At 43.4% G+C, this 13,385-nt stretch overlaps 1 protein-coding gene across 2 annotated transcripts in view; it reads right to left on the reverse strand.

Moving 5' to 3' along the window:
• The window catches only part of MYBBP1A (MYB binding protein 1a), a 62,701-nt gene that overhangs the window by 42,583 nt on the left and 6,733 nt on the right, over positions 1-13,385 (reverse strand). The window contains exons 9-21 of one of the 2 annotated variants that reach the window (XM_052803812.1): positions 11,383-11,672; positions 10,349-10,456; positions 9,602-9,727; positions 8,628-8,831; positions 7,856-7,964; positions 7,364-7,451; positions 6,099-6,241; positions 5,293-5,382; positions 4,471-4,611; positions 3,590-3,754; positions 2,365-2,522; positions 1,400-1,534; positions 48-159 (exon numbers count right to left, since the gene is read on the reverse strand). In XM_052803812.1, the coding sequence (XP_052659772.1) occupies positions 48-159; positions 1,400-1,534; positions 2,365-2,522; positions 3,590-3,754; positions 4,471-4,611; positions 5,293-5,382; positions 6,099-6,241; positions 7,364-7,451; positions 7,856-7,964; positions 8,628-8,831; positions 9,602-9,727; positions 10,349-10,456; positions 11,383-11,672 (1,869 nt within the window). Of the gene's footprint in view, positions 1-47; positions 160-1,399; positions 1,535-2,364; positions 2,523-3,589; positions 3,755-4,470; positions 4,612-5,292; positions 5,383-6,098; positions 6,251-7,363; positions 7,452-7,855; positions 7,965-8,627; positions 8,832-9,601; positions 9,728-10,348; positions 10,457-11,382; positions 11,673-13,385 lie in introns of both variants that reach the window. The other variant, XM_052803811.1, reaches the window with a different exon arrangement.

A 13,385-nucleotide genomic window follows, 5' to 3' on the forward strand; every position in this document is an offset into this window, starting at 1 on the left:
ACTTTACTGGCAAAAAACACTGCCTCAAAAGCAGGCTGCTGTCTAACCTGACAAGCCTGCGGGATGGTGTTGCTCTGTTTCTCTGGCAGAGGGGTAGCAGGAGTTGATGACTTATCGGACGTGTTTCCTCTCAACACTTTGAGCAGGTATAATGAGGCACTAAAAAAGAAAAGGAAAAGGGGAGAACATAGCAGTTACCACAGTGTCACGGTGCCACTGCAAAGCCACCTGAGGGCAGAGGCCAAGTGATGCAGGCAGCTTATTCTGTAACAAGGGGTGTTAAAGAGTCCGAGAAGGCCACTTCTCTCAGTCCAACCCTCTCTCGCCAGACCTAAAGACAAATAAATCATTTCATTATCTGTCACTGCAGTCAGACATCCTCATTATCAGCCTGGTTTCCTCAAGCTCATGCTTCTGACTAGCACTGCTTGAGGACTTCTGCATTTGCCCAGGATTTCCGAGCCTGCACAGCTCAGCCAGTGCTGCAGTGCAGCCCTCTCAGCCCAGGCTGCTGTGTGTCTGGAGAACTCAGGCATATCAACTGAGAGAGCATGCAGACAGTCTGCTGCTTTTGAGAAATGTTGTATTAACTGGGCACAGCTCCACTCAGGACTGCCACTGCCAGGAAGCTGTCAGGGAGCCATGCGGCATACACAGCCAGCTCTGTGTTGCCAGGAATTACCACAGTTCCTGCACAGCCACAAGCCAGGTGTGCTGCAGAGCCAACATGGCATGATGGCACTGGGTTGACCATGCAACATGGTACCCACTTCACACACAGCTGTGTTGAGAAATCCCAGACAGAGTATGAAAGTCCTCCTGAAACTACCTGCAAGTCACGAGAGAGCCTACTGATAAATAGCATTCCCATTTACACCAGGAAACAGCAAGATTGCTTATGTTTCCTAACAAATACACATATGGCTTATCCTAATTCACCTGTATTCAGCAGCAAAGGACTGAATACTGGTACATACAGTCAGGACTCATAATCATTATTGTCCTCATTGTGCTATCATGGAGACAGTAAACCACTGTATTTACAGAACGATCATTGCAGACTGACTATAAATTACACTCATCCCCACACTGAATCACACACAATTCATTACTCCCCAATGAAGCCTCAAGGAAGCACTTCCCATCACTATCAGCAAAGCTGTACCAGACCATTTCTGTATCACAAAGCCCACAGAAGATGATCACCAAAAAATGGACATCTGTTTGAAAATGTTTCAGACTGCCAGGATTACTGACTAGTCCTCATGTAAGACACAGATGCTGGCACCTAGCCTTCATCGAGTCTCTCGCTTCTCTGAACTGTTCTAACATGCAACATTACGCCTGCCTACAGACCACCCCACAGCACAGAGTAGAGACGCTCCTTTTTAACACTCACCTGAAATAATAGAGAGCCACTGAAGAGTCAGTGTGCTTGCAGGCTTTCTTCACAAGCCTCTCCACAAAAGCATGCAAATCTTCTTTCAGGGCATCCACTCTCTTGCAGTACTGCTTAGTTCGGCACAATGAGTTCCTGAAAGAGCATTAAAAACAAACCCAAAGCCATTACCTACAGAAAGAGCTCTGGGAAACAGATTGCTATGAACCCTTATTACTGGGCTCAGGGCGACACATAAACAAAAATGGTGCTAGCTGTGGGCAGCAAAAGAGGCAGTCATTGCTGTGGCAAGAAGGGTGAGGAGACTTAACCGCTCTTTGCCTTCAAGCACCTATTTAGGCATCAGAGTCAACTTTCCTTCAGAGCTCCCACAAAGGGGATTAACTGCCTCAAATGCTGTTACTGCAGAACTGCTTCTCAACGGCGGGTAGAGAGCAGCACTGAGGATGTCAGCGAGTGGTGTACAGAGGACACATCATGTCACGCACCATGCATTATGTCTGTGTCTAGCTTATATCATGCCTCACTTCTGACCGTGAACAGAGAGAATTTGTACCCTGCCTGTCTCAATAATAACTTGTTGGGAGTTTTGTTCCAGCCACAGCAGCAACTTTAAGCCTAGGGATTCGTTGCATGGTCTGACTCAGAGGTCAGAGGCCTGTGAAGATGTTCAGTGGCATGGCACCGTGCCTACAATACCAATGTTTGTTCTTAAGGTTTCCACCTGCAGACAGGTTTAACACTTGAAGTCCCTTAGACTAGAAAACCCAGATCCTGATTTCTTTCCTGCAGGTTATGACTAAGCATCATGTGCGTGTGTGGTGCTGGTAACCTAATTCTACACATAACCTATAAGCATAACAATTGTCTTTGATCTTAGAAAGGCCACCTTCTGGGATTCAACCAACACCACTGGTGTCTATCAAAAGCTATTGCCTATTATCTGGAGGACTAAGGACACTTACTTGAAGATATTGGCTGTTTTCTGGAGGAAGTCAATCTCCTGCTTGTCAGAGTCTGAGCTCATGCATTGTTCAATCACCCGAAGCAGGGGCTCAATGACATCAAACACCAAGGGGTTCTCTGATTGCTTAGTCAGGAATGCTTCAATCAGATCCAGCACCTGCAAACATAGTTATTGATGTAAGAACTAATGCACACACAGAAATATGATGGATCTACCCAGAGCAGCTCCTTCACAGACTGCAGCGGGCTACACAGCAGCTGAAGGGGGCTGAAGAAAACTATTTGCAACTAGATCTGTACACCTTCTGCTATCATTTGTACTGCTAGGGCATGAGAAACTGAAAATTAAAAATTTGAAACTGAAGATTAAAGGCTGCCTGTTGACTTCAGCCTATTTTGTGCAGTGACACCATTTAGAAACAGCAGTTACGAGAATCACTGCCACATGGCCAGACTAGCAGTCACTATAACTTGGCGCGTATCTCTGTTAGCACCATTAACTGATAGCTCTCACCCCTGTGAGCCCCACCTGACTTCCAGACAGTGCATTAGCATAAGATCAGCCTCTTATAGCACAGCATGAGAGTGAAAATGCAGTAAAGCCAATGGATCGCTACACCATTCAGGCTTCATCTTGGCTAATCTGACATGAGACATTTCTATATGTGAGCGGCTGGAACTGTCCCTGGATGCTTGAATATCCTGGACAGTCCACACTGACACCAGGCGGCCTGAAGTCAGTATTACAGCCACAAATAACCAGGGGGTGTTAGCCATAATCCTCCTGATTTTATTAGCATAACAAGCCAAAAAAAAGCTTACATTGCAAAATTGCCAGAGGGATTTTATGCATGTCACACTAAGGCACATCGAGCTTGTCCAGTTTACAAAAACTGACAGGCACCTACACCTTTGGATAGGTGTGGGGAAGGATCTAATAAACTTAATCATTTCAGATCAGCAAATGGAAACCACGGTTCGCTTTTTGATAGCACAGTCCTGTTTTTTGTTTTGAAGTAGGCACATGAAGCCTCCAATCAATGACCATGATCTTGCTGTGCCAGGTGCTGTACAAAGCCAGAACAATCCAGTCCCAACCTGCAGGAGCTTACGACATACATCTATGTCCAAGCTGTTCAGTGTTAAGTAGCTCATGGCATGCAGTAGGCTAAAATTAATGTTCTAGTAAGCCACAGGTCTTCACACCGAACACTTAGCTCCCACCTTAATCTTGAAATCCCTCCGTAGGATCTTCTCTTTCCGCATCCTGTCTTTCTCATCCTTCTTCGCCTGGATCCGTTTTTGCTGCTCCGCAAAAAGGGCTGAGATATTCTTGTCAAGAGCCATCATAGCCTCATCATCCAGCTCTTCATCACTCTCATCTCCTCCCTTTTGTTTTTAGAATGCAAAAACAACACGTCATTTCATGTACTTCAAAAAGACACTGGGGAGAGAACCACAGCCAAGAGCAGACTCACAATCACAGTAGAGATGTAGCTTCCTCTAGACCCAGAATAACAACATGGGGAGGGAAAACAGATGCTCAGATCAATGAAAAATCTAGCTCATATTTCCTATCAGGCAATCCTGGGTGCACAGTGCTAACACAGAGCTAGAGGATCAGGAGAGGGAAGAGGCTGAGGTTTTGACACTTACTCCCTCTGTGCTGCTGCTCCTTCAGTAAAGAGGTTAATATGTTACTATGTCTGTAGCCTTTATAGGAATCATTAAACCACACTCCAGCGCTGCTACAAGAAGTCTCCAGAGTGGCCTACAGCAATCGCGCTCCTCCACACAGGCCAGCCAATACAGGCACCATGTAACAGTATCTCAGTGCTTTAGTTCACATGAATCTTGTTTATTACAGGCAGGAATACAAGCTATATCAGGCTAGACTGGACAAGCAAAAGCACTCAAGACACACTAAATAGAAGACTTATTCCCACAGCTTGCTTTGAAGATCCTGACCTCCTGCTTCAAATGCCATACAAAGATGACTGCCAGGGTTGTCACTGCACGGGCTCAGATGGGATGTGGGCGTTAGATAATCTTTCACGACCCTGAACCTCCTGCTATCTGCATCAAGGTAGGCAGTGAAAACGTACCAATGCATTCCCTGCTTGGAGAACATTCATCAGCTGGGTGCGAAAATCATCATCAACTTCTTCATTCTTTTCCTCATCTTCACTGTCATTTTCTTCCTCAGTGTCGCCTTCATCTGAGGAGTCCTCACTTCCTTCCTCATCCTGAGGAAGAAAAGTTCATCTCCTGACCCCACCATTCTTCAAGCCCTACTCAATTCTCAGATGTATCACTGTTCAGAAATAAAAACTCAGGCCTCCCCTCATCCCATTGCCTTGCTTTCAGCCCTCAGATTCAAGTAAAGACAACTCAGATGAGATACCGGGTCTTCACAAGACCTAAAGGCAGAACGTAATACAGACTTCTCTGGCATATTAAACCAGTATCAAAAAGAAGCTTCCAAGGAACATCTGAAGTAACAGCTGCCATCTGACTCTCCTTTCCGCTAATGCTTATAATGCTTTGTGACTCAAATCTCTGCAGTTCTTAAAACCCAAGATCTTGAATTCAGGTGGCTGTGCATCACAGCAACGATTCAGTCTGCGGCTGCAAAAAAGAGGCCTGTGCTAATTTCAGGATGCAGTCATTTGTTCTCAGGAAGTCATCTATTCATACAGCCATACCTACAACAGCATTTTCCTTCAAGGCCAACAGGCTAATAAACATGCACTTCCAACAAGCCATTTGTGTGTTGCACTTTTAAAATAAATCTTAATAGAGCAACAGCCATTTTACTCAAGACAGAGAAATGCAATTACGTCTAATACCACAAATCATGAGAAACATTATTTTTAAACAGTGAAGGTCTGAAGAGTATTTGTCACTGGCAATGGCACATCAACTACCGTGTCCTGTGCAGATTTGATCTTCTTCTCTGATTCTTCCATCACAACAACAGCACTTTCTTCATTTTGCTCTTGGTATGGGTCAAGAACCTGCAAAAAAGAGGGACTTGTGTTTTTTCAGTGTTTTGTTTTGATGCATTTCTTGTGTACAACAGACAAGAATTTCGCCACAATAAGTCGGCTGAATAATGAAATAGTAAGTAAGGGCATTCAACTTTCTGGCTTATAATATCATGTTTGTTAATATGCTAAGTTCTTTCTATAAGAAACACAAGAGGTGGACAAAACTGAAGAGGTTGGTGACATCACAAATTTTGATTTGTTACAAATGAAGTATTAGGTTTATATGATAAAGTACCTGATAGCTCATCTTTGCAATCCACATATTACTCTATCAGAAGACACCACCTTACTCAGTGGTACAACCAATTCAGATTTTCAGTGTCACTTATTTTTACCACCTCTAAGCTTTTAGCCTTTCTAGAAAAAAGAAGTTGTTACCATTTATACTCACATATAAAATCTACCAGCTATATAAATTGACACAGGAATTTCTTCAGCCTAAAACTACCAAAGAATGCAGCCTAAAGTTAGCAGATCTCAGGCTCCCATTAAAAAAAAACAAACAAAAAAAAGCCCCCAAGAACCACTCTCTGTAAGCTGCATTTAAAATTCAATAGCATACATTGTCAGACATTTTCTAAATCAAGGAGGCTTTTATTTAATCCCAAAATAGAGACATGCTAGTATATCTGTTAGGGACAAGACAGGTGAACAGTACAATGCCCTACTAGTGCCTCACTTACATCCAGGATTAGCTGCAAGCCCCTCTTGGTCAGGTTAGGGCATATCCGTACAAACACGCTCTTGGAAATCCGACGTACGAGTAGGCTGGGCTGGGCAAGGAGGGAGAGAAGGATTTCCACCATCACCTCAACCCATCCTGGCTCTGCATTGTCTGCACAGGAACAAACAAACAATGACAGAAAGGGGCAAAAACACTGCACTGGCACATCAATAAGAGACTACAGAAAAATTCACCAAGGAAAAAAGATAGTCCTTCTAGCTGGCCATTAGAAGTAATCATTCAACAACACAGACCAGAAAGAATCGAGTGTCAAGCTAAAGACTGTAGCTGTGTTGGAAGGCTACTAACTGTAGGGAGAAACATGCTTTGCTTAGGCCACTGCAAAGCCTTACCAGCTAACAAAATCTACTATTGATTAAATCATTACTTAGATTAGCAGTTCTGCAAATCATGTGACACCTACTTGGCTGCATTAAAGCAATCAGCAGCTAGTCAGCAAAAGTATATATATTTTTATAGTGTTTCCAATGAAACCAGGGGTCACAGCAACCCATGAAAAGCACTGACATTTGAAACTGGTCCACTAGTTCAAAAGTTTGGGAATCCTAACCTACATACAACCAAGCCACCATAGAATTACAGCTTTTATTTTCACAGTACCAGTACCCTCAAATTTACAGAGATTTAATGAGAACAACAGGACCACAGTTAGAGAGGAAGTCAAAACACCAAGCCTGTTTTTTTCCTGGCCAAGTCCCAACCTAGCTCCACAGGCCCTAAACAAGGACTAGCCTAAATCAGCAAACAGGCTGTATCTACACACAGGACACATTTAGTTTGCCCAGAACTTGAGCTGTGAAAGTACCAAGTTTCAGGCCTGCAGGCTGTTAGGAAAGCCCACAGCTTTGCCTGGGCAGATGCCACCACTTCAGTCAAGCTCTTGGCCAGCACAGAACAAGGACTCAAAAAGACTGAACTCCCTTGGACACTGCTCATCTGAACAATGGCCAGCGGTGAAGCCCACCTATCCTTTAAGAGGCACAAAGGAACACAACGCACTGAGGATGCGGATAGAGAGCTGGAGCAAGAGACAAGAGGTTTAGAAAGACAAGAGAATGAAGGAGAGGGGATTCTCCTGGAGATAAGTGCATCAAGCCAGAACCAATGCAGTCAGAGTGCTTCACTAATGCAGAACTGCCATCTTCTGTCTTTTGACAGACCATTAACAATGCCACCCCATTTCTTTCTGTAGGAAGGACTCACCAGTCTTTTTCTTCTTAGGTTCTTTGCTGAATGCCTTCTCTGTGCAGTTCAGAAGGTCACTCAGAATATCCATTGTTTCAGACTGATCCTGTTTGATCACAAGCAGACAGTAAACACCCTCTCTGAATTCCCCACTACCAACAGCAACAGGTAGAATATACCCCAAATCTAAGGACCTCTCTAAATAGGTACAGATATTAAAATCTGCTACTACAACCCTTTTGCAGAAGAAAATATGAAACTAAGTAAAAATTGCTCCACTCAGCAGCAAATCAAGGGCAAAACTAACGCTCAGGCCAAGCTTTGCCCCTGTAAGTCAATGTAAACAGTCAGTGTAAGAATCACAGTTTATTAGCTGCCAGTTGCCCATTTTTAGAACCCTGAGGCTGTGAAAGATTGGATCTCTGAACACAAAGAAACTCTCCAGCTCAGTGCTCAGAAAGCCCAGCTATCAGCCCAATGTACACCACAAATATGCTTCAGAGGCCTTACCTTGAAAAGATGAATGGCCATTAAAAGCAGAAGTTGCTGGAAAGCAATGACTTTGGCACTGTCTGATTTATTTTCCTTCTTCTGCAGATTCTTCACAGACTGAAGTGTTCTGAAGATAGAAACCCTTTTGAGTCTTTCACAATAACAACAGCAAATCCTCTCTTACGATCAGACTAAAAACATGACCAAACCCATAGTACCATTTTCTGTACTTAACATTTAATTTATTGAAATTGGACATACATATAGTACAAAATCTTAACCCAACAATAGTATCTCACCGTGTGTAGCTTACAAAAAACTCTGCACTTGGGCACAGGCTAGATTCCTAATACTACAGTCAAGGCATAGACCTTTATGGAAAATCAAGCTCAGAAAAGAGCACCAGAAAAGAGTCACTGAGAAGTTAGTGCAGGCATTATTAGGAGAAAAGATTAGCAGAGTTACAGTCATGTTTGGGAGAGGGACTATGAGCAAAAATAGAAAAGTACATGGCCACCTACACATAGTTAACACACAGAAGGAACAGGAAGAAAGGAATGGGGTGATGAGAAACAGAAAGGCATCCTGAAACTCAGCCACAGGTGCAGGATACTCAAAGGGAGAAACAGAACTGCCACTGTCTGTAAAATGGCTCTGCTACAGTAGCCACAACAGCAGGAGGATGAGAGAACACAATCTCTCTTTTACTGGCCCAAAGAGAGACTAAGACTAGGGCTTTTCAATCTTCCTCATTTCACCAACCCAGCACCCAGCTTCCCAAGTCTCTCACCTCTCCCAGGCATCCCTCTGTCCCTTGGTAAAAGGCTTCACAGCTTTGACATGCTCACTGGAGAGCAGCTTGTTAGCATACTCAACAAGGAGAAAGATCCACAGCTTCCCATCTGCAGTCACACCATGGATATGCTTCTCCCTCAAGGCTGCAGCCTTTGCTGTATCCCCCAAAACAGTCAAGGTGTTTAAAGTCTGAAGTAACCTACAAAGAAAAACATCCAGCATGTTACTGGCAGAGGAACCAGATGGCCTTCTCACACTCTCCAAAATAATGCCCACCAGTAGAGCACTCTCATCCCAGAGCTCTGGTCACTCATTGCAACCTAGATTCACAGGGCCTAAGTTTCAACCCATGCCGGTATCCAAGTACAGTAATGTATAGCTCATTGTCTTGGTGTTCCCAAGCACACCTGGTGCCCCCAAGGACAGTGACTATTATTCTCAGTTGTTCCCCATTCTGTGTCCTCTGCTTTCCCTCTACTGAGGTTGGAGCACCAGCTTTGGCGCTCACCTAAAAGCATCTATTACTACCGCCTCCATCTCCCTTAGTACAGGGAGGATTGCAGAGCCATCAGCAGCTCGGATGCAGAGCAGACAGAAAGCCAACAGCAACCCACACAACCCCACCACCTCTCTCTTGGATCCTTCCACTTCCAGCTTGCAACAGAGGCAATGGAAATCTTATGAGAGAAAGCAGTGTGAGCTCAACTCTATACCTACCTGTCATCACACACATACTCAGCAGGTTTGCCATGCAAAATTATGTTTTTATTGGTCAAAACTTAAGGATCTTTGGGAAATCCATCTAGGATCTCCTTAAAAAAAAGCCATTCCCTGGTCCTGGAGTCAATCAAACGCTCCAATAGCAGCTAACAATCCTAAACTTCTTGCCCTGCCATTTGCAGGCTGATCTTATCCTCAGAGAAAAAAAGAGACATTTCCAAACTTAAAGCTTGCAAGCAAAATCCTTACCCAAAGAAGTAGTTTTCTGCCACTGAATGAGCCTCTTCATCTAAGGGGTCTGATGGAAGGACATTCGCCTCACATATTTGGGAAGTCTTTTTCTTAGTCTCAAAGAAAGCATGGAAGAAGCAAAACCTAGAATTGACAGAAACAAGAACAAAATTAAGAGCCAGCTGGGTCATAACAAAGCAAAAACAGCCCACATGTGCAAACCAAATAGCACCACACATTCACCACATTTTTATTCAAGGATGTCCAAGTACTGAAAAAAGTCACTATTTACAGTAAGACCCTTTCCTCAAGGTACACGGGGTAAAGAAGAGAGAAGGATGCTCAGGACTTCACAAAAGTGAAGTGCCAACGCTTGAAACCACACGATTCAATATTCAGACTGTCAGACTGGGGTCATAGTCTCCAAGACTTTTAAACCGATAGATAAATACTTACTAAGATCTGATGCAAAGATTACAAGTACTATCTTCAAGCAGTTTCAGTAACCAGAAACCTAAAATTTACTGAAAATAAATGGGACTAAGGTGATTTTAAGTGCCTGAACTACTTATGACAAGAGTTTGTCCAAGTCTGCAGAAGGTATTTTGAAAACAGAACCCAGTCTCCTAAACTATTTATGTTATGGAATATTTCCACTACTGAATTTGCCTAGTGTCATGGGGACAGCTTACCTGGAATATTGCTATAGGGCTAAACATAATTATTCCAAGCACACATGGCATTAAGTCTTTAAATCATTCTCACCTGGAAATGTCCATCACAAGGCTCTCTTCTTTTTTCACTGGACTTTCAATGATGTTAGCAAGTCGGTGGATGATCCATTTTCTTAATCGAGCAATCTTATGTTGTGGTCTTTCAATAAGGAAGTAGACACAATCAGTAGTTTGAACACTATCCCAAAATAAACACAAACCACACAATCCACTGCAGCAAGAGGTGACTTCCAGATATTTAGAGACTTTACACTAAAGATGACAGTTATGTAGTAAGAAAGCAACAGGTACATATGAAGAGATATAATCTTCCCAAGTTTGCTTTTTACTATGCCAAAGAGTATTTACTCCACGAAGGTACTGCAGTTTAGCAAAAAGCACTTCAGGAATTGCAGTAGTCAGCAGAGTGAGGTTATAGGCGCACAAGTAACACATAGACATACTGTTTTAACAGCTTACATCTTTGGAAGAGGCCCCCACAAGTAACCCAGTACCTGCAGCAACAAGTTGTGGGTATTCAGCAAGTAGCAGTGCCAAGGAGGATAGAACTTTCTCTTGGCAAGTTTTCCTAGCTAGAAATTGCTACAAATGCCTACCAAGGATATAAATATTTTCAGGCTACTCTTGAGGCATGGAAGGGGGTGCTTTGCTGTGGCCTAAGGAGACAAGAGCACTCAGGCCAGTTTAATAGTCAGATAAAAGGGATGCACAATTCCTACAAAGACCTGAGAGTCTGTAGTGAAAAAGGAAGCCGCTGGACATCTTTGCCAAAGCAGTTGTCAGGACTAGAAAAGCAAGAGAAAAGGCTTCTTTGGTGATCCAGTCTGCTTTGGTCAGGCTGGCTGGTTCTCACCATGCTTGCCCCTATTTGCAGAATTGAATTTTGTCCCAGCAAGAGTCAGATGCTGATGCTAAACCTTCTGGGACAGAGGCAATAGAACAGGTGACAATTGTCAACTCATGGGAAGGGAACCAGCAAACGTTGGCTGTCCAAACCAGACTTCACACAGGTAGCTACTCTAACCACAAAACAGAAAGAGGAAGGTGCATCATCTATACACTCACATGTTTACATTCTCCTGGTTCTGTTTTTGCCGGTTACTTGAGAAGTCTAAACAACAGTCAAAGTCTGGCCTGAGGAACATGTCTTTGAGCCAGTCAACATATTTTTGCAATGCCACTGGCTGCAGGTGTCTGACTACCCTGGAAGAGCTGGACAACACTGGATAGCCTTGATTGGTGAGAGTAGAGAAGCCGATCATCACTGCCAGCTGCCTCTCCAGGTCATCACAGCTGTTCAGAAATTCATCTATATATCCTTCCATCTCTGGAGCAAACTTAAATCGGTCTGGAAGCTAAAAAACAAGGTCAAACAAGCAGGTTAGGAACCTCACACTGAGTCTGAGTGTCTTTGTAAGTACAAATCACTTTACGGATTTGACTGCAGTAAGTAAATTAAATTCACGTGCCTGAACATTTGTCATAAGGCATACAGCAGGTCATCAATTTCACCTCATGGTCCTCCTCACATAGGAGCAAATACTGTAAGCAACCACAGAATCCTGTCATGTACCAACTTCAACCCTTTAATTTGCACCTTCCCCAACAGTCAGGCTTCAGCGGGCTGGACCACATGCTGGCCTGTGCAGCTAAGCTCCTAGCCTGATCAACTCTTATTTTGGGTGAAAGTCCAGGGTGTTTCTCACATCATGTGCCTTAGACCTTCCCTCGATTTGGAAATTCACCCACATCTAGCAGCCCTAGAGCTTGCTGACCTACAGTGGGTAGAACAAATCCCATCTCCTCTCCCTGGCATCTCAGAAGTGTTGAGGGGTTCTGAAAGGAGGGTGAGTTGACATGTTTAACCTAAAAACCATATCCTAAGGTGTTCCTGCTTTGTGCCTAAGCCCTATCCTCAGTCCTGCCACTGATCCACAAGGCATACAGCTGGCAGGCTGCCAGCCTTGGAATACCGTCCAGCAGCATGCAGACCACCAGGACATGTCCCATCTCACCACACATCCCATTTCCTTATGTTCTTTCATAGCTCACAGTGTTCAACTCCACTCATTCATTCTGGAAAAAAAACAAAAGCATAACTGGAGAAACCTCGAAGAGGGCAAGCTGTGGCTTCATTCCAAAAATGCAATGCAACTTCTGTAAATTAATAAAACAACTTGTTTGGTATAGTGTCACAATCAATGCAGTGACCTGGCAGGAGCAGAAACAGTAATGAAAGTCTAGGGAACACTGTTCTTTTAAATAAAGGGACTATAAATTCCTAATTAACTACAAATCCATCCAATTATAACATAAATACCCCTGCAAGAAATCTCACACAAAACACAACTTAGCAAGCTCCTGCTTCCACTGTTGAAGAGCTCAATATTTGTGCATCAGTATGAAAACTGGGAGAAAACCTCCAGGGGAGACTGCCGTAAACAGGCTAATAACTCACAACAGGGGTTTCATCAATCATCTCTCAACAAAAGCAAATCAAGAACATTTGCTCCCATGTTGAAAAAAAGTGGATTCAGGAAGATGACTGTCACTAAATACCAGATTCAAGCTTTGCCTAGTTCCATCTCCAACAACAACCAAAATTCCGTAAGAAAGTACAAGATAACAGTATTTGCTTTCCAAAACAAACAATCTGTGTCAAGGGACAAAACAAAACAAAACAAACCCACAAAAACAACAAATTCAAGCTAAGATCTTTTCTATTTCCTCATCATCAACAATATTAGGGGTTTCTCTTTCCATATAGTCAATCATTGTCTTCAGTGGATTTGTACGTTTCAGACAGGAATTAAATTAACAAATGTTTTGATGCACATGGAAGAACACAGCCTAATTCACTGTGCAACAAGCATAAAAAGCAAGAAACAGGAAAACAACTAAGTTAGTGGATAAACCCTGGAGAAAATTGGTCCATACAGGGAGGCACCATGGTAAGCGTTATTGTCAGAGCAAACCCACACATCTATTGCTGCTTTGATACCAGAACAGAAAGACTGCAAAGTCCTATTCCTCCCAAGAGAGGCCAATGATTTTTGGGCCCACATGAA

This window comes from Harpia harpyja, chromosome 12, assembly GCF_026419915.1.
Source record: "Harpia harpyja isolate bHarHar1 chromosome 12, bHarHar1 primary haplotype, whole genome shotgun sequence".
Classification (NCBI taxonomy): Eukaryota; Metazoa; Chordata; class Aves; order Accipitriformes; family Accipitridae; genus Harpia; species Harpia harpyja.